The sequence below is a fragment of the Mytilus californianus genome, unplaced genomic scaffold, assembly GCF_021869535.1.
Source record: "Mytilus californianus isolate M0D057914Y unplaced genomic scaffold, xbMytCali1.0.p SCAF_12, whole genome shotgun sequence".
Taxonomy (NCBI): Eukaryota; Metazoa; Mollusca; class Bivalvia; order Mytilida; family Mytilidae; genus Mytilus; species Mytilus californianus.
This window is the reverse complement of record NW_026262604.1, coordinates 38,059,814-38,081,540: the sequence shown is the minus strand read 5'-3', so window position 1 is coordinate 38,081,540 and position 21,727 is coordinate 38,059,814. Positions and strand designations below refer to the sequence as shown.

Below are 21,727 nucleotides of genomic sequence, written 5' to 3'. Positions count from 1 at the left end.
CTATGGAAAAGTATCATTGGGTTCGCAATAACAAGAAAGTGATGATGGTATATTTTGTCTCCCTGACAATCTTCATTTATCAAAATTCTACCTTTTCAAAATAGAAATGAATACGTTATCACTGAATGAGACATAAAACTGGATTCGTACTTACCATAAGCAACACGGCGGGTACCACATGTGGAATATAATGTGCTTAACGCTTGATGTGTTTCCCTCAGTTTTAGTTTGTAACCCGGATTTGTTTTTTTCTCAATCGATTTATGAATTTCGAACAGCAGTATACTACTGTTGCCTTTACTTACACTTCTAGAGCACAAGCAATCACCCCAGGTTTGAGGACAGGTTCATGTTACTCGATCTTTATTTTGTTTGTGCATTGATGTGTAGATAGTTGTTGGTCATTTCTTCGTTTATTTTGTTTTGTATTTTTTTTAGGAGGAGGGGACACTTGATTTTAACAGACTCTCTTCAACAAACTGGTTATCGGTATTTAATATAAAAGGGACAACTTACACTGCTCACAAAATGTCCCTGTATATCCAGACTGGCATTTGCACTGGTAATGGAGAGTATCAACAATTTCACACGTGGCCTCGTTTTGGCACAGGTTGTCCGTACATGCATGGTCAGTATCTACAGTATAAACGAGAATAGTTTTCAATGTTAGAGAACAACAAATAACTTCGGCACTATTGTCGTAGGTATTATTTAAATAAAATAAATAAAAACATCAACAACTTTATTATCTTTCGAAATTGATTGTAAATTAAGTCATAAATAAAGTATCAAATGTTACGTTAGAGTAACTTCGCATGTAGTTGAGGCTTAATAAAGCATCAAATGTACCGTTGGGGTAACTATGCGTGTAGTTTAGACTTTAATAAAGTATCAAATGTTACGTTAGTTTAACTATGCGTGTTGTTGAGGCTTTAATAAAGTATCAAATGTTATGTTAGAGTAACTATGCATGTAGTTGAGACTTTAATCCAGTATCAAATGTTACATTAGAGTAACTATGAGTTTTGTTTAGACTTAAATAAAGTATCAAACGTTACATTAGAGTAAGTATGCGTGTAGTTGAGGCTTTAATAAAGTATCAAACGTTACATTAGAGTAACTATCAGTTTTAATGAGACTTTTAAAATAAAGTAGAAAACGTTACGTTAGAGTAACTTTGCGTGGAGTTGAGACTTTGATAAAGTATCAAATGTTACGTTAGAGTTACTATGCGTGTAGTTGAGGCTTTAATAAAGTATCAAATGTCACGTTAGAGTAACTATGCGTGTAGTTTAGACTTTAATAAAGTATCAAATGTAACGTTAGAGTACCTTTGTGTGTAGTTGAGACTTTATGAGTGAATTATGGTATTAAATGTACCTGTAACAAAGTAATCTGTATACAGCCTTTATTTTAGTGAAATATGGTATGAAAATATGTTCCTATTACAGAGTGATTTCACTTATTTGTTTCTCTACAGAATGTCTTTATTTTAGAGAAATGTGGTGTAAAAATATTTACCAATTACAAGCTGCATGCACTCCGTTCCGCAGCCATTTGAGCAGCAGATTTGTCCTGTTGAACAGCCAATTAAAGTACATGATTTCTCGCAGTCCCCGAAAAGCAGAGTATCGTCTGGACAGCCAATTACAGCTATGGTAAAACAAAGAGACTTGACAAATAATCTTCGTAAACAAATGGGTAAACAAACATGCATACGCGAGCAATTTATTTTCGTGAACGTCGAACACTTGATGTATGAAGTGTTGAATGTGTCAATCTTAGATCTTCTGTTACACGAACAAAATTAGAAAATCGAGTTTGAAAGAGACTTCACAATTAATCTTCTTATACAAATAGTGTAAACCAACATACATACGCGAGCGATTTATTTTCGTGAATGTCGAACACTTGATGTATAATGTGGCGAATGTGTCAATCTTTGATCTATTGATACACGAACAAAATTAGAAAATCGCAAACTCGCTACGGCTGAAAAAGGATGAATTTCAAAGCGAAAAAAATATTTAGGAAAATAATTGTTTAACAGTGTCCAGATATTAATATTTTACAAACAGTCAGCAACAATTACGGTCCAACATCCTGTTGATATTTACATTTTGGAATCGCATAAGGTTGTTGTTTTCTTGTTCGAATTGTTTCACATTTTTCATGTCGTGGTATTTTTATATCTTACCATACGTTATGGGTTTCGCTCATTGTTGAAGGTGTATAGTTGCTTACATTCACGTCATTGGTACGTTAGATAATGTTTTTTGGCAATCATACAAATCTCTCTCTGAGGCCTTGTCCAGGTTTTGCATTACTTTTGGTATGTTTTTTTGTTTTATTAGCTCTTCAACGTTTGTATTGGATTGTCGACTTTCAAATATTTTATTAAATGATATTTGAATATATTAATCTTAGTACCTTCACAATTTATCCCGTAAGATAGATCCGTACACGCACAGTAGTAGCCTATCCCATTAGTGTAACATGTTCCCCCATGTTTACATGGATCTACTTCACAAGGATTAATTGAAATGATGTGTTAAAGTAATCTATACTACTAAAATAACGAAGTCCAATTGGTTAGCCGTTATGACGTAAATTCGTCGATTCAAAGAATTCAACTTTATATATAACTAATATTGGTAAATGGTGTTGTTTAAAAATTACACCATTCCAGCCAGACCCTTTTGTTTGTCACATAATTAATATTATCAATAATTAACAAGTTCTGGGTCGAATCCGATACCGATACCAATAGTATATGTCACATTAGTTTCCGTTTACATGTTACTTTCTGTAAATTCCTCATCTATCAGGAGAACATGGAATTCTTCCAGTAGTTGCTTTATATCTATGTTACACTATATTACATTATTTTACAAGTCCGATTTCTTCCACCTGAATACCACTATCAGTTTTGGTTAATTTGTTAAAAAATTTAATTTAGTTTATAGTAAGTTTATTGAAGTAAGAAAACCAGGACGGGTTCAGACAGAAAGATTTTGAAAGCAGAGAAAACTGTGAACCTTACAATCGGAATGACTTTATCAGATGACAATACGAATACTATAAATCTAGGCTCAAATAAGGCATAGGTACTTTAATTCAGTCACGGACCCGCAATGTCGCGGGTATGTTCTAGTACGGTTATATTTTTAAATAGTTTTTTTTAAATCAGTCAATTTTTCAATGCTTCATTTAATTAGTATTTATTTTTAAATAAAGTTCTTCAATTAAAACAAAACAATCAAACTAGCTTGCTTTTCTCAATAATATACATGAATGCATATCTATATTTCTAAACATACCCAAAGGTTTCTTCTATTGTATGTAGCGAATCTGTTACATTGCGTGTTATCTTATTTATTTGTAAATGATTATTTAATTAATGTAAAATTTGACGGTCATAAGCACAGCTTGGTGAGTGCATGCCTTACTACAGAAATAAGCACGGCTTGGTGAGTGCATGCCTTACTACAGAAATAAGCAAGGCTAGGTGAGTGCATGCCTTACTACAGAAATAAGCACAGCTTGGTGAGTGTATGCCTTACTACAGAAATAAGCACGGCTTGGTGAGTGCATGCCTTACTACAGAAATAAGCACGGCTTGGTGAGTGTATGCCTTACTACAGAAATAAGCACGGCTTGGTGAGTGCATGCCTTACTACAGAAATAAGCACGACTTGGTGAGTGTATGCCTTACTACAGAAATAAGCACGGCTTGGTGAGTGCATGCCTTACTACAGAAATAAGCACGGCTTAATGAGTGCATGCCTTACAACAGAAATAAGCAAGGCTTGGTGAGTGCATGCCATACTACAGAAATAAGTACCCCTTGCAACATAAGAAATTGACATTCTAAGCAACAAGTACTATCACTTTACAACAATACTACTGTTTTGAATAAAGGAAATATCGTCTGTCATCTTTGTTATTTGTTTCATTGGGTTGCTGTTTTAAGTGTCGTATATCACCACATCAATTTTATAATGATATGAAAAGACCTGAGTGTGCAAGAGACCACAAATTTGGAGCTGAATGTTTGCACATAAGCTTGTAACCTTTCGACTATATATGCAATGCAAAGTCCCCCCAAAAGTGACTGGGGAATAGAAATATGGTCACTTTGGTCTTCCTCCGACCGGCAGTAAAACCCTCGCAAATGTGGGGCGTTAGTTTGGATGTGCGGGATGTATGAAGTAACAGCCACGTCCGGTCAGAACGATGCCTCGTGTAGAGAGAATGCCACGCTCGCTGCACGTTAAAAACCCTTGCAACAACTCTTTGAGGGGTCCGTAGGTGGTCTGTTACAAGGCTTAATTTCTGTCCCTATCCAAAATACCCTCATTTTCCATTGGCAGTCTAAATTTCCCTGACCATCATCACGGATGGCATCTATTACAGGACCTACCTATTGTATTTATTGTTAATTTGTTCTCGTCCTAGACAAGATATATTTATATATAATAATAGGAAAAGTAACCTGTTGACCCTTAAGTTAGATGATCGTTCAAAGAAGTAGTCAACTGAAAGTTATACCTCCTCGTCCGGGCAATAAAGAGCATGCATGTGTCGCTCACCTTGGTATATGTGCATACTCAACAAAGAACACTCTGCAACATTGTAGATGAGAATAGAATTCATGACAATAATCTGTTATGTTGATCTTGTATTGCTGATCATTTAGTCTGTTTGGTTTCTCTCTATCTTCTTTAGTTTTTGCTCAAAACACAAAAGAGTGTAAATAAAATCCTCATTAAGGGCAATCACTCCTATAAAGAGTGATAGTCTACTAACAATATCAGCAAAATTTGACTTGTTAGTAGATCTTGCATTGCTGATCATTTTTGTTATTTAAAGTGTCTATTGGTCTATTAAAATTTTTAAGATACAAAGCAAAAACGAACAAAATCGTAAAAAAATCGTCATCAAAGGACAATAACTCAAATAAGGAGTCGACTGACGATTTCGACCATGCAGACCTATTTGTAGAACTTGTCTTGCTGATCATTTTTGCATTTTAACTATTTTCTCTATCTATTATAGTGTTTAAGATAATAGGCAAAAATGGTAAAATTTGTCATTTAAGGGCAATATCAAACTCCTATAAGAAGTCGTCTGACAGTTTTGACGTATATGGACAGTTGGAAGAGCTCACATTCTGAACATTTTGGTCCTTTCAGATTTTCTCTATTTATAACTGTTTTCAAAATAATAGACACAACTTGCATTTTACCCCTATGGTCTATTTTTGCCATTTCGGCCATCTTGGTTGGCAGGCGGAGTTATCGGACACATTTGTTTAAACTAGATACCCCAATGATGATTGTGGCCAAGTTTGGTAAAATTTGACCCAGCAGTTACCACTGGGCCAATCATGCGGCCAATGATAGAAAAAATAGTTTTAACTTTAAGATTTTATGTGGATTACAAAATATATATTTTACGGGAGAGAAAATAATCTTCGATAGACATATTATGGATTTACCGTCACAAAATCGTCCACTGTATCCATCATCACATACACATTGTATTGTGTTTTCATTTAACCTCTTACAGTTCCCGTTCTCACACGGATCAGGGTCGCATGGATCATTGCTATTGCCAGAGAATATAAATTCTTCGTCTGAAATTAAAGATACAATAATAGTATCAGCAATATTCTTCTATGTCAGCTTCCAATGTTACTACACTAAGTATGAGGGTCTGGATGTGGGTCCTTTATTTCTGTACTATTTAGTATTCTCAATTCAGTAAACCTATTCAGACCCTCAAGTATGAATAATATCCTGTACCGTCAATGTGTATGTTTTTGTGCATCGGCTAGAAGATGTTATATTATTTTCGTCATTTACATAATAATGGGCACGCTTTATATTAGCAACTTCGGATGATCCAGTGAACCTGAAAACTCGTCAACCAATCATCAAACAAATAACGTAACACGGATGACAAAGGCATCATTTAGTTCAAGTTTGAATGATAATATAATATTATTATAATGAGAAGCTGTACTTATATAATTTTGCTAATGTAAATAATTTGTATGATTTCCCTCTGGTATCTTTCGTCCCTCTTTTATTTAACATTATTCCAGTTCGAACAATTGTTTCATTTTAAAAGACATTGGAATTTAGTCCAAAATATTATTGTATTAGTTTTAAATGATTTTGATTTTTATCACATTATCTTATTGTTGAATTTTATTTGTAAATAAGTAATTTCGCTATGACTTAAAGGATTAGTAAATTAAAAGATTTTTTGTTTACATTTTAAAACTGTCTTTTGTAAAAAAAAAATTGAAATAGCTCTTGGCGCGATACAGCCTTTTTGTGCTGATGTGGCGTTTAGCAATTACCAATCAACTAATCAGTATATTAATTTGCCATTATGATCAAGTCAATAGTATTAATAAAAAAAAATATTACCGACGTATGATCATAAACAAAAAATATGTTCTTTTCAACTGTACTTTGTTCTTTTTTTGTTTGTCGTGTTGTTGGCTGTCTTTTAAAGACTTTTTTTTTTAATTCGCAAAATGCATTTAAACCCCCCCCCCCCCCCCCCTACAGAATTAAAAGCAAATTAGCAACACCCCTACACTAAAAATCCTTACGTGCAATTCCTTTTTCTTGTTATCATGTTGTTCTGACCTTTATTCAGTTGCACTCGAACTCAAAATTTAAAAAGTTTAAATGAATAATATTTTTGAGCTTTCAAATTGAAATGACCTACACAGAACATATCCGTTCAAATCCTTGCTTCAAATACAAAACCATAAATTAATATCAAAATGAAAATTGAGTCAAAACGCACATGAGTTGTTTAAATGCAAAAAACGAAACAAATATGAAATTCCGGAAGTATTCTTCGGTGATTGGCGTTATTAAATCATGTTTTCCGCTGTGAGTATTTTTTGTATTTAAATTTCATGTATTTAACCGTTATTCAATAATTGTTTAGATGGTAGTTTATTTTGCACTGAATTCTATATTTACCGTCACATGTTACGCCTCTGTATCCGGTTGCGCATTTACAAATCACGTTATCACCATACAGGTGGATACATGTTCCTCCATTATTGCATATATTAGTATCACAGGGGTTATCTAAGAATAGTTAATATAATTAAAATGTCAATTGTTCTTGAACAATTGAGAGGTCTTTCCTTTTGTAATGTAAAATACATGTTCCAATAGACGTAGAATGTATTGAAAAGTTCTAAAACACACAAAAAACTGTTAAAATATGATAAAAATCAACAAATTCGCATTTTAGGAGATGACCTTGACTTTTGACCTTGTGACCTTTGTGAAGGTCATTGGTCCACAATGTCATTGTACAAGACCCCATGGGTCTAGGAACTTTGGTTCAAGAGTTAAAACTAATTTTACCTTTTCAGAAACCGTTAATGGGGGTTATGCCCCTTAAAAATATGTCAAATCTCTTCGGTCAAAATATAAAAAAGTTGTGCCTCAGTCACCTAAACATTTTTCACTGTTTACTATTTCTGTAAGATTAACCGTTTTTGAGATATCGACTAAAAAGTTGAAAGGTCAAAGGTCAAGGTCAACCTAAAAAAGCTTTAAAACACACTACAATCCTTTAAATAAGGTCAGAAACACATAATTCGATATCTGGGACATGACCTAGACCTTTGACCTTGTGACCTTTGTCAAGGTCATTAGTCACCAATGTCATTGCTGAAGACCCCATGGGTCTAGGACCTTTGGTTATATAGTTAAAGCTGATTTTGTCTTTTCAGAAACCTAAAACAGGGGTTATGCCCCTTACAGAAAGGTCAAATCTCTTCGGTCAAAATGTAACGAAGTTGCGCTTTCATGGCCTAAACATTTTCCACTATTCATCACTACTGTAAGTATTAAGGTTTCTGAGATTATCCCATAACAAGGTGTAAGGTCAAAGGTCAAGGTCAACATACAAATTTGACCTTGAGGAATTTTTCAAAGTCACATGAATTGATGATGATTGGTGAAGATCCTAGGTGTCTACGACTTACGGTTTCTGAGTTTTGGTGGCCAACCGACACCGGTTAATTTTCATAGGGGCATAACCCTACCAATGAGTCGTTGAATCTTTTCGATCCAAATGTAACGAAGAACCGGGGTCTGGTCCTGAACAAATTTCACCCTTGGGTTTTTTTCTACCTATTACGGTTACGGTGTTGGAACGATAACAAGGTTTTTTGGGTTCGGAGGGATTACTCTGAACCGACAAAATTTTTCGACTCAAAGGGTGAGTTCCGGATAGGTATTCATGACACCGATACAAAGTGTGAACATGAAAGCGAAACGTCTTACGGTTAAGGCTGCTAACTTCTTCAAAGTTTGGCGGAATAATAATAATAATAATAATAATAATAATAATAATAATAATAATAATAAACAGAAGAAATACAGTAAGGTCTTTCCCTTTTGAAAAAGGAAAGACCTTAATTAAGTTATTCCTCTATTAAAATCTTACACATTTCTTAAACAAACAATACGGTTGCCTATAATTGCTTACATCCACTTCGTTTGAACTTTGGTGGATAGTTGTCTCCTTTGCAATCATACCACATCTCCTTATTTTTATAATATATATATATATTTAGGAATATTTGTGATATTTTAAGACTATTCTGCTTTTTTTAAGTCTGAATTTTTACATTAAAACTGTCCACAGGAATACAGGCTATCATATTCTAACATATTATTCTAGCTTCAAGCCGACCAGTTTTGCAGTCTCTCTTTAATGTCGCGTTCTTAGTGGAGAAGCGTTGCAGCAAACGCAAATATCAAGACTATTCGATTAGAACGGGTCGTCAGGGTACAACCATAGAATCGAAGATTATTATACAATAACAAACAAAATCAAACCTCTAAAGGGACAAAAAACATATTAGAAGAAAGATTGAAAATATATACATACTTTTTAGTTATTTTGTAAGAAGAAAATATATTGATTCAAACAAATACGCATCTTCTTATCATTATTTACACAGAGTAAACGCTGCAAATAGAATTGTGCGAATCGAACAACATTAAAACTACTCAGTTTATGTTCATGCTGTGTCAAAACTTATATTGTTTCTTGAGCGTTGTAATACCTCCAATGTTTGTACTAGCAATGAATTCTAATAATTTGTAGAAAATAGCATAGTGATCGGTCATGCAAATGACAATAATTTTACGACGTATTTTACGACACTACGTCGTAAAAAAGATATCGTAATCATAAGACTACAGCTAATTGTGGTAGATTCAAGTCGGTTGCTATTAATATAAACGTTAATAGATCTTGTTTAATTACCAATGAAACAACATTAACAATAAATATTAAATAATAATAATGATTTTTTTTATTAAAATGTCACATATTGATTGTACGGAAGCGTATTAGGGCCATCCTTTTTTTTAATTTTTTTTTTCAAATTGTCAACTTTAATCTTGGAATTTCCAACTTTAATCTTGGAATTATCAACTTTAATCTTGGAATTATCAACATTAAACTTGGAAATTCCAACTTTAATCTTGGAATTTCCAACTTCAATCTTGGAATTTTCAACATTAAACTTGGAATTTCCAACTTTAATGTTGGAATTATCAACTTTAACCTTAGAAATGACTGATATTTTACTTCTAGTCGATAGTTTATTGTGTTTCTCCATATACTTAATCTACTTGTAATTATTTTCGCGGCTAATTTTTTGTAAAATGTTAAAGCAAAATAGACGTGTATCTAAAGTCTTGTATAGCTTCACGTAGCCTAATATCCATGAAAGGAGGTGTAACTTCCTATTAATGGTATTCATGGATATGCCAAAAATATGGTTCATGATGTTGCGAGATTTTATATATATGACACTACTTTTTTAAAATGACATTCTATATTGATATGCATTGTTCTTTCATAACTTTATAATGATGTGGGGTATGTTCTTCATATCTTATATAAATATGTTATTGGAAATCTTATATTAATGGCCGATTGTGGTATTTGAATCAATCAGGGACCTTATTTTTACATACATATAAAGTTCCTAAATCTTTGCATTTTAATATTAAAATATTGTATATGAGAAAAGGTCATTCTATGTATTTATTCATATATAAATATAGGTACCAAATATTAGTGAATGTTGTATAAAAATGGATACATTTTTTTAGGTAAAAATGACACACCCCTATCAAAAAATTGTAATTACGTATGCAGTACATGTATTTATTATATTATATTGCTGAATAGGCGGATGTGCATCGATGTTTACAATAGAAATCACCTACAACGGTTTCAAAAATTTTATTGGGTCAAAAGGAAATCACCCGCAAAAAGTAAAGTAAAGCACACCAAACAGAAGTGCACTCATTGGCTGAGGCGAGAGTCAAGTGAGCCAGAAGTCACGATGTTCTCAACTCAGACATTCACTTGATTAGTGAAAGTCGGAAAAATCAATGTCGGACTAATGAGGGTCGGAAGATTAAAGTTGGAATTTCCAAGTTTAATGTTCATAATTCAAAGATTAATGTTGATAACTCCAAGATTAAAGTTGGAAATTCCAAGATTAAAGTTGGAAATTCCAAGATTAAAGTTGATAATTCCAAGATTAAAGTTTATAATTCCAAGATTAAAGTTGGAAATTCCAAGATTATAGTTGATAATTTCAAGATTAAAGTTGGAAATTCCAAGATCAAAGTTGATAATTTCAAGATTAAAGTTGATAATTCCACGATTACCGTTCCTACTCGCTTATTAGTCGGAAAATTGGGAGTAAAGTTCATAATCAAGAGAGGGGTACCGACTAATAGACGAGATCTAGCCGGTAAAGTTGACAATTTGAAAAAAAAAGGAAAAAATGATGGCCCATATATGCTTCCGTATGATTATCATAAAACATCTACAACATTTGTAATATTTACACATATAACAATCAATATCCAGCCATAAAAATCTGACTTATGAGATACAAACAGTATAAAACTTCATACAATAACTATCAAATTTAAAACAACTTAACATTGCTAATTAAAGGTGTTTCTTATATATATATATCTGTAAAAAAGTAAAAAAAAAAGAAGATTTATAAAAACAAATCTTAATATATAAAAAACTATGACCGACTACAGGACAACATACGGCCTTTAAAAATGACCAAAACACATAGTGTAAAGTAAGCTTCAAAATGTGAAACAATTCAAAAGAAAAAAACCCGAACGGCAAGATTTATACTTAAACGGGAAAAGAAAAACAACGATGACTGAAAGCAACCAACGACAACCGCTTGGTTACATCTGGCTTAGTAAAAATATTTTCATATTCATTTTTGCTTTATTAATGTCGGTGGCTCTATCTGGGTACTTCGGTCTCCTGTTGAAAGTGGTGAAGATTGAACATTAATAGTTATGTACATACACAATAAAATGGTGAATTAAAGCAGTTTTTATCAATGAGATCTCTCATAATTAGATAAATCGTAAGTGACAGTTGATAAGATTTCGCGTTTCGAGACAAAACAATCATCAGCTAGGCTTGATATCCAAAGTTTGGAAAGCCAAATATAAAACGTTTGAGAGTTTAAAACCAAATGACCTAAACAAAACACAACAACTGTCCAAGCCCAATCTGGTCTGATTTAAACCCAGCCCTTGTACGTAATCGAAGTCCAATATACTGAAACGCATTTAAGATTATACCCTTTTATATACTAGTATCAAAGTTTAAGCTTAAAATTTAAAAAAAAAGAGGATAAAAATGTTACGGATAATTGGTACCCAAAATCGCGTTCACCGCAGAAACTATACCAATAACCATTAAGAACAACAAAAATAAACAAAACATGTAAATAAAGGTAAAGAGAGGAAGAATTAATAGTAAAAGGTCAATACTGTCAATTCCATATTCGCGGAGTACTAATTTTAGTGGATTTTTCAATATAGTTGAGACATTAAATTAATTTACGTGTTACGAAGTTCTTGTAATCTTGTATGGATCAGAGTTTGTCATACCACGAAATTATTTTTTTCTTAATTTTATGACTTTTGCGCCAACGAAAATAAATGTATAATAGTACATAAAATTACTCAGCAAAGATACCAGTTTTCTACTTTGGTACGCCATGGCTTGTTTCGTATGAATAAGACTCATCATCATCAATCGAAAACCCAATTAAAGCGTTGAAGAGCACTGAAGACTAAAATCCACAAACGTTATAACCTTATCTTGCTAATGGAATATATTCCTAGAAGTACTCGCATTTCAATCAAAATCTAAGGATAAAGTTAGCTATTAATCTGTATAGAAATTGACTCAACTTACCTGTACCTTCAGCTATAACAAGTACAAGCGCACATAGCATCAGCTTCGTGTACATCATCTTGCAAGAGTAGCTAGAATGACTATGGTAGGGAAAAACCCGCCTTTTATATAAAGTTCAAAAGGCTCCCGACGGAAGACTTAACGGTGTACATGGTATTTAAAAGTATTATATTTTTTCTACCACACACTTCTGTTTCCTTATTGCTACCCCTCTTTTAAAACGCGTTAATGCTTTGAAATGGATTTTGTCATTTTAATTTGATGAATTGCGCGGTAAAAGACAAAAAAGGAAACATTCATTCAAATACAATATGTGCACAGATAGGCGTGTCGTTAATATTTTAATGTTTAATATTTCATATTTAATATATAAAATAAGTTTCTGGTTTGATCAAAGTATAAAGAAATGTAAAAAATGAATCAAAGACTCAAAGTGCCGCGTTGTACAGACTGTTTCTTAATATAATGGAGAATTTTCTAAAATAAGAATTTGTTTTTGATATATGAAGAAAAAAAATCAAAATGATTAAAGAACACGTATCCATACAATCAGAATATTATTGTGTGCTGTGAATAAATTGTTGTTGAGGAGCAGTTTGATATAATGTCGCAAATTTTTAAGGATTTGGTCAAATTTTGCATTGAGAGACATCCCTAACCAACATAAAATAATTTGAATTGAAAATCTTTGACAAAACTTAATATTATTTTATTATGGTTTGTTAAAAATTACCTTCCTATTCATTTTTGCAATAATTACAAAAAAATTGCCAAAAATAAAAATTGCAGTAATGAGCCATCTAAATGTATTAATTATTTGCTTATATGTTTAGAAATACGCTATGCATGGTATTCTGAGAAATAAAAAAAGTACGCACATGAAGCACACTACAAACTATCAGATTGGCAGATTTGTTTGCTTATACGTTAGAAATACTAAATGGTGTTCTAAAATTTTTAAAGTACGCAAATGAAACAGCTATGCTGTGAAATTTTGTAATTTGAAGATTGACAGACTTATTGAAATCGGTCCTCGTGTGAATAATTTCAGGGTGAAATTGGTCCTACGTCTTTGCCAGTTAATAAGACGGGTCAATATGTCGGAAAGAACCTTATATGTGTGATTCGTATTGTTTTCAGTGGCGGATCCAGGGACTGTAGAAGACGAACCCCCCTTGTTTATTCTAAAATAACTCATGTTTCTCACGATTTATGATATTTTAGAATAAAATCGTCCAAAAAAGATTTTCGCTCGGTAGTATACACTCCGTTTTCTAGAATTATACCCTTATCAAAAATCCTGGATCCGCCCCTGGTTCTATAAAAATGTTGCAGCTTCTCTTTTCATTGGCTTTGGTTGGTTCTTCTATATCAATATTGAGTGATGGATAATGATTAACGTTGCGTCAGCGCAAAAGAAGGGCTTTTTATGGGGCGGGATCAAAATATCGTTCTTTACACATCAGACCGTACTGGTTACCGGAACTTTGGATACACCAAACCATATCTGAAAAAAACAGGCAATACATGTATATGCCCCCAATTTAAGAATTCTTTCATACAATTTTATATGCGTGGGAACTATTTTCTTTAAAAATATGTACTACTTTCCGTATGTTCTTTTTGACCGGGTCGGAGTTGGTGGTGTTACATCTTACATTGTCTACCCGAAATATTTGCCCTATACATACGTTATTTCCTGCCGAGTTATCTAACATATATCTCGATGAGCCCCGTGGTTGTCTTAATGTTGTATTGTCTTTTGCACGCTTCAGTGTGATTGTAGGGCTTAATTAAGACAGTACATGCTTGGTTTCTTTGCCAGATTTATTTCATTGATATTACTCCATGGCTTTGTTCTTCAAATCACAGTGTTGTGGCGTGTTCGTCAATTTGCAAAAAAAAAAACCCGCTCAAACCGGTGCTAGGGCCGTCTGAAAATTGGAGTGAGGTGAGAGTTTTTTGCTTCGTGTTGAAGGCCTCACTGTGACTTTGAGATGAAGAACAGTAATAAAGGCGTTGTTCCTTTGCTTTTTGTGTTGTTTGCTGTGCACATACTAATTTTGAGTCATGGATGAATACGCCACATACTTTCTTTTCTATATTATTTTGCAACAAGAATCCCTTATTAAATGAAAATAACACTTTAGAATTGTCATGCGTCCGAAGCCCTTTTTTCCGGATATACCTTCATAAGGAACATAAACATTTGAAAGCCAGCAATGTATTAATACGCCGAAATGTTAAGAGGTCTATGACCAAAAGGGGCATCAAAAGAATAACCAAAATCATCGAAGGTCAACTTTGTCTGAGAGATTTGGAACCTTTGTTTCTTAATACTAGTAATTTCCAAATTGACTACTATTTGATGAGAAACAGATTTCTTAAGAATTAAGATATATTTCAAGACCATTTTCTATGCCTTTGTATAATTTTACTTGTGCATATGCATGATAGATGTGGGGTATAAGTCAATGCGCCAGCAACCCAACGACAAAAAATAAACAAAAATACATCTAGAGAACAACATACAGACTGAGACTTCAGCAATAGACAGGTGTCTATATAAGGTGGTGACGAATTTAACAGAAACAACCATAATTCTCAAAATAACAACAAAAAAAAACATTAAGATATTACACACGACCACTAATGTTACTCCGTCTTTAGTTTTCTATGAAGTGTTTTGTACAGTAAACTGATCGTTTTTCTTGTCATGGTGTGTCAGTTCCTCTACGACTTTTTAGTGTTGAATGTCACCTTGATTTATTTAAGGACGATACATATTTTGAATGAGGGACAATGTTCCTGTTTTGTCGGCTATGTCATTTCTGAAGACATTAGATTGACTTTAAAACAGAGCTATATGACAAAATAACATTGTCAGATCTGACTTTGATTTGACCCCAGTTCTAACATGTAAAGTTTGTAATTTATGAATTACATGGTCAGTTCATTGACTGACGCCCGTCCGGAATGGGATGGGGACGTTAAAACTAATTTGACCCGTGGGAAAGAATTATGTCTTACCCTTTTCCAGTGGCTGTCTAAACTTTTCGCCCTACAACCATGTCGACCCACTCTATATCGTATCTAATGAAATGTACTGTTAACTTGTTCACTCTTCAATATATACATGAACTATTTGCCACTGTACGTCAAGAACGCAAAAGTAATCAATTATTTACAAATTCTAGAAAAGCGCGTGTGATTGTTATCTTCTCTTGTTACGATTGAGTGTATTTCTAATGTCGGAAATTGATTGAAATGTGCTCAATCGAGCTCTTTTATAACGTACTTTTTCATCTGGACTTTGGTAGACCACTTTTCAATCAGTTCTAATCAACTATAAATTGTCGAATTTTTGCCAAAGACTTATTCTTGATAATAACGTTCTAAAATTAATTAAAGATTACGAAAATTTAATCTTGTCGAAGATTAGAATCGAGGAGAAAATGATTGGGATTTTGCAAATTAACGCTCTGCGAAAAATAAACCATTTTGTAGTACTAATATCGCGGGGATCTTGCCTAGAGAACAGGGGACGAACATTTCATATATGGGGTGTGGCAGGTGGATTTATTCCGGATTGATCATTTATTTTCATCTGCTGCTACGCATGATCAGTTTTTGAGCGGTACTTTTGTACACATTTGTCTCCATCATTTTGTGTCTTGTCTTACAAAGTTATTAATTTTAAGTTTTTACAAGCCCAATTTGTTCATTTTCAAAATTTACCACCCCACCCCTAACCCCCCTCCCCCAGAAATCAATAATAGACGTCCCAAAAATGGACATTATGCTGTTCCTTTGCTTATTGTGTGTGTTTTTTCTGTGCATGTACTGATTTTGTGTCATGGATGGATACCCCCATATCCTTTGTTTTTCTATTAAAGGTAAACCAGATTGTCCCCTTGTGGTCATTTGACCAAACTGATAACCGATTCACAAACACGATGTTATCTACAACAACATCATAGAGATGATAAAATTTTATTATTGTTTCAACAACACATATACAACAACAAATATGACATAGAAAACATGAAAAAAGCTACACTTACGTGTACAATTACAGTTAAGGGAAGATAACCTCATGACGTCAGGGTTAAGATATGGTTTCTTGTCTAACACTTTTTGCGGGAAGTTGTCTTGATTTCCCTGGAAACAGGACTGCAATTTAGTTTTAAAAAAACGAACAATTTTGCGTTCACGTCAAAGATATTTTAAACTTCCGAAATAATTCCTCAACTTATTAATTTAAGTTTGGTGATTATGAGTCCTGACCTCAAATGAATTAAGATACATCAACCTACAAGTGATGATCTAATGATTTCTGAAAGAAAAGGATTTTCAATGTGAGAGCTGGGAAAAGCGGGCTCCCTAAGTAAGCCAATGTTCGATCTATGTGAAAATATGAAGATAATTTAAGGAAAATGCCTTTTTTTGCAGCAAACATCTCTTATAATTTGAAAAAGTAAAAGCAATTAATAATAGAGTTGTTGATCCCATTTGAACTTTTGAACTAAAGCCGAGGAACTTAAGCAGATACATAGCAACTTGTTCCCTTATGGAAAAAAAACATCATATCAATAATGATATTTGCAAATGTTTATGCCCACAGAATTATTATATTCCATGATTTTACTAACCGTTGGGCATCAAAACCTGAAACATGAAATAAATGATGGATAATGAGGTAATCTACAAAGAAACTGTTATATAAAAATAAAAAAGTGTGAATAAATAATAAGAGACCTTGTTAATGATGTTTTTTTTTTACATCACAACAGTATCAATATCAATGATACACCTATGACTCAGTTTTGTAATAAAAATTATATACAAATATTCAATGCATGCTTTCATCGTCATAAGAGTATCTGCATGCGAACTCGAGTTGGCGGCTCCAATTCAATTTTTTGGTACTTTTCTCGAACAATAAAAAAGAAAGCACGGACATGTTACAAACAAAAATTCTGTAAGTTTGAAGATTTATGCATTATCTAATCAAAAGGACACCATTTATGAAAACATTGTAATTCTAAATGTTTGTACATTTTTGTAAGTACAATGTATATGAAATGATAACAGTTCTGTACAATTGACAGCACTAACTGTAGCCATTAACAAATAATTTAAAAGAGTTCAACAGTAGGCTATATAGTGTAATATTTTATAAACATATACACGTATATATATAGAGAGATACACTGGACGAATTCATAAATCATACACAAAAAAGAAGGAAAAGTAACTGTCACTTTGTTCATCTGATAACTCCTAACACTGCACGTACGTAAAGAATAATTTAACGTTGGTCTCTCGACGTTGGTATAGCCATAAGCAAAAGATGTTTTGATTTAACATTGAAACCGGAAGTTAAAAAAAATTGACATTTCTTTGAAATCCCTTCGTACTAGCTTTAAGCAAACACAATACACATTTGACCGTTCCCGCATGGCACAAATTTGAATGTAACGGTTTTTGGTTGATTCGACTTATCCCGGACAATAACTAAATCTTGTCCATCGTCATCGGTCAGCGGTGCTGTTTGAGATGCCTGGTCAGAGGGATTGTTGTATTTAATTTTTGAACTCAGTCTAACCATCGGCAATTGATATTGATGAGCTCTCTTTCTTCTTGACACGTGACGTTTGACTTTTGTACTGCCATCTTGCATATAGTCTCTAACCACAGTCAGGCTTTCAGTTGTATGGTCTGGTACCTTTATCTTTTCGGCTTCAGTACCAGTTAAGATAACAATCGGTATTGTAAATTTGTCTTTATTTTTTGTTGTTTTTGAGTCTGTTACAAGCTGACCGGAAGGCGGGGTAGGATTCATATGATCCCGTTCAACTGTAAGATCTTTAACTGCAGACGTACTTGTCTGAACTTTAACATTAGGGTCATGATCTCTCACAAAGGTCAAACTTGGTGAAGTTGTATCTGTTTGAATGGTTGTTGTTTGTCTGTTGTTACTACCATTTGCACCTGGAATAAATATAAAAAATTAAACATTTATACATGGCGAGGTTGTACATGACATGACTTTGGGTATTCTCTATGTTTATCTAAAAATCCTCCTTTAATATATCGTCACGTTACAGCGACTGGTGTCACTAGTGGAGTAGAAACTGCTGTGCCTTTCGGACTAATTGAAATGCCGACTGTTTTAATTACGTTCTTTTTGCTGAATATTTTTGTGTTGTTTGGTTTTTCGTTTTTTTCTGTTGGCTTGGGTGTTTTCTGTTTTCTTCTATTAGTGGTTTTTGATTTTATCCTAGGCATCATCTCCAACTATTTGAGTCATCTTTATTTCCTTTGTCATGTTTTCTTTGTGTTTAACATTCAATTGCTATAATATCAGTACATACAAGATTTGTCATTCTAATAAAACATACCAAATGATAAACTAGAACTGCTGCCGGAAGGCCTAAGAAATTTCTGATTCTAGAAAAAATAAGAAAGAAAAAGAAACAATTATTTTAACATGTCTTTGTTTCATATAGAATTATATGCTGTGTAAATACTTGTACATGTAAACAGTACACACTGTGTCCCTCTTCTCAAACACGTGTATGTGTGTGAGTCTGTAAACTTTATTTTTTTACAGGAAATATAATCCATCAACATGCAATCTTAGTTTTTGAGGGGGAAAAGATACATTAAAAGAATAAAAGGAATTTCTAAATTATGTCAACAGCATAACATACGCAATAAAAAGCCTGCTCAGTCCACCTTCCAACAGAATGACAACTATCCTAACTAGGAAAAGAACGACCTATACTAGTAACCTGAATTTTTTTTCTGGCGCCACTTGCTAAGGTCAAGATACCTTTATCAGTTCAATTAAGCATATTAAAATATTTTGTTTCTGATTAAATCATTGACTCTAGGACATTTTGAAATATCCTATTAAATGAATTTGTTTATTTAATCGTTGCAAATCATTAATATTCTGTTTATGTATCAAACGTGTCTTGATGTATATTCTAACGTAACTAAATGTTTGATTTTGGTTATACTTATTTGTTTATTCAAAAGACTTAGATTTTCTTTTCTAAAAAATATCAGAGAATTCGGTGTATATTTCAGTTATAGTTCTAGCTTTGGGCGTTCCTACTGAAGATTAATCCAGAAAAATGCTTTTGACGCACTAAATTGTTAAAGTGTAATTTTCAATTTCTAGTAACCTGTTGTCTTAAGTTCTGTTTCGGATTCAGAGGGGGGTACGTAGAGGGCGTACGCACCCTTTGATTGGTAATTTTTTTAGCATAAAATCGGCAAAACAAATAATTGCCTATATATATGGTATAGTTTTCGGGAATTATGTCCCCCTCCTTTCAAAAATCCTGGATCCGCCACTGCATAAAAACTATACACGTGTTTATAGATTATTGGCCCAAATTGCTGAAAATAAAATTTCGAGATCCTCGGTGACTTGATATTTGAAAGATACTTACGATCCATTGTCTTAAAGATCCATTAGACATTAGCTTCAAGAACAAACTGTAGAAAAACGACTCTTCGTATATCTTTGGCCCTGAAAATAGTGTGGATTATGTAAAAGCAGTCCCACATGAAAATCTTGTGAGGTAAGTAAAGAAACTTTTCAATTATGAATAAAAGGAGATAAGGGGCATATCCAATGACGCAACAATCCACCATAAAAAACAAATGAGAAAGCATCTAGATATTAAAATTGTGGTAGGCCACAGACCCCAATTAAATTCCTCTATTAGTTCTTTATAACGTTTTGTTTCATTAAAACAAATGCACCATGCATTTTTGTAAAATCTTTTGTGTGTGTAATGTATAGTACTAGTCCAAAAATATATCCAAAATTCAGAAAGATTGAACCAATCACTCTTACAAATTTAGCCAATACACATCCATACCCATATGGACAAGTCAAGAGATGTTCCGAAAACTAAATATCACCTTTTGGCACCTGGCCTAATCACTCTTTCCATATCAAAATCAGTTAAAATACAACATCAAAAAGTTTATTTCACCTCTCTTCTTTCATTTCAACCCCCAAAAAAAACTAAGAAATGAGTAAGGAAGGGAATGAAAAAAATTAAGAAAAATACACTCTAATTAAAAGGAACGAAAAGTGGGGTCATTAATTGTGGTCTTGGGCCGGTATGATTGTGAACGAGACAACTCTCCACCAGAGACAAAATGACATAGATATACTGCCTTCAACAATGAGCAAAACCAATACCACACAGTCAGCTATAATTAAACGGCCCCGAAATGACAAATATAGAACAATTCAAACGAGAAAACTAACGGCCTGATTTAAGTACAAAATAATGAACGAAAAGTAAATATGATATACAGCATCAAACGACAACCACTGAAGAGACTGAAGTGCTTTAAGCTTTGTACATCGGTTACTGTACTTTCAGCTAGAGTTATTTGAAATCAAATGAAAAGACATAACTCAGAGCCTGAGAAACTATTAGATAAAATGTTACATGAACCAGAAATTTACATGCATTATTATAATTAAAAACAAGAAGATGTGGTATGATTGCTAATAAGACAACTATCCACCAGAGTTCAAAAGATGTGAATAAGCAATTATAGGGTCACCGTACGGCCTCAAACAATGAGCAAAACCCATACCGTATCAATAAGTACGGTTGGAAATGTGTCAATAAATTTAAAAATCATGTAAAACAATACTAAAAAAATTACTTTGACTTCCAAAAGGAACCAAATCCGGCGAGTCGACAGGACAATATGCATTTCCTCCTATAGATGCATCCCTCGCCATGCGAATCCACACACTATAATACGTTTGAATATTGTGTCTTGTGGTCTGATAATTATTTTATTAGTAAGGGCGGAATGATCTTTTATCACAAGACATCTATATTTGAAAACATGATACCCTTCGGATATACACGATATGATAAACAACAAAATTAACATAATTAGCATATATAACTAGTTTTTTCTTACTTCTTTCAAATATAAAAAAACACATACTACTCATGTATATGTAGGGTGTGTACAATTGAATGTTGATATGTATTGTAAAAATGATATATTTTACTATATCCAGGAGGAGAACATGTTTATTTGATACGAATATAGACAGCTTTTTAACCTGCACAATACAAGGGCAAAGGTGGTACGTGATTTCGAACCCACCCGGACTTGGTCTGAGAAGACCCTACATCAACTGTCAAGATGAAGAACAGGAATAAAAGCCCTGTTCATTGATAATTTTCTATGTTTTCTATGTATTGTGTGCGATTTTGTCCCATGTACATTTCCTCCATATCCTTTCATTTTCTATTGCTCCAAAATTATGATTATCTGCTCGATGAGAAGATTTCTGTCAAACATTTTTATCAAAGTGATCAATGCAAATGATTCCAAA

At 33.2% G+C, this 21,727-nt stretch overlaps 2 protein-coding genes across 3 annotated transcripts in view; both read right to left on the bottom strand.

The window, feature by feature from the left end:
• The window catches only part of LOC127721058 (notch homolog 2 N-terminal-like protein A), a 240,977-nt gene extending 238,445 nt beyond the window's left edge, over positions 1-2,532 (bottom strand). Inside the window, exons 1-3 of the mRNA XM_052227741.1 lie at positions 2,431-2,532; positions 1,522-1,653; positions 517-636 (exon numbers count right to left, since the gene is read on the bottom strand). Coding sequence (XP_052083701.1) covers positions 517-636; positions 1,522-1,537 — 136 coding nt within the window. The 5' untranslated portion in view covers positions 1,538-1,653; positions 2,431-2,532. The remainder of the gene's footprint in view (positions 1-516; positions 637-1,521; positions 1,654-2,430) is intronic.
• Positions 1-21,727, bottom strand: part of LOC127721789 (uncharacterized) — a 222,096-nt gene that overhangs the window by 197,802 nt on the left and 2,567 nt on the right. Inside the window, exons 2-4 of one of the 2 annotated variants that reach the window (XR_007991464.1) lie at positions 19,794-19,873; positions 18,732-18,780; positions 17,141-18,321 (exon numbers count right to left, since the gene is read on the bottom strand). Coding sequence is in view for 1 of the 2 variants with exons in the window: in XM_052228582.1 (XP_052084542.1) it covers positions 17,753-18,321; positions 18,732-18,780; positions 19,794-19,873 (698 nt within the window). In the remaining variant the exon portion in view is untranslated. Of the gene's footprint in view, positions 1-16,334; positions 18,322-18,731; positions 18,781-19,793; positions 19,874-21,727 lie in introns of those variants that run through there. The other variant, XM_052228582.1, reaches the window with a different exon arrangement.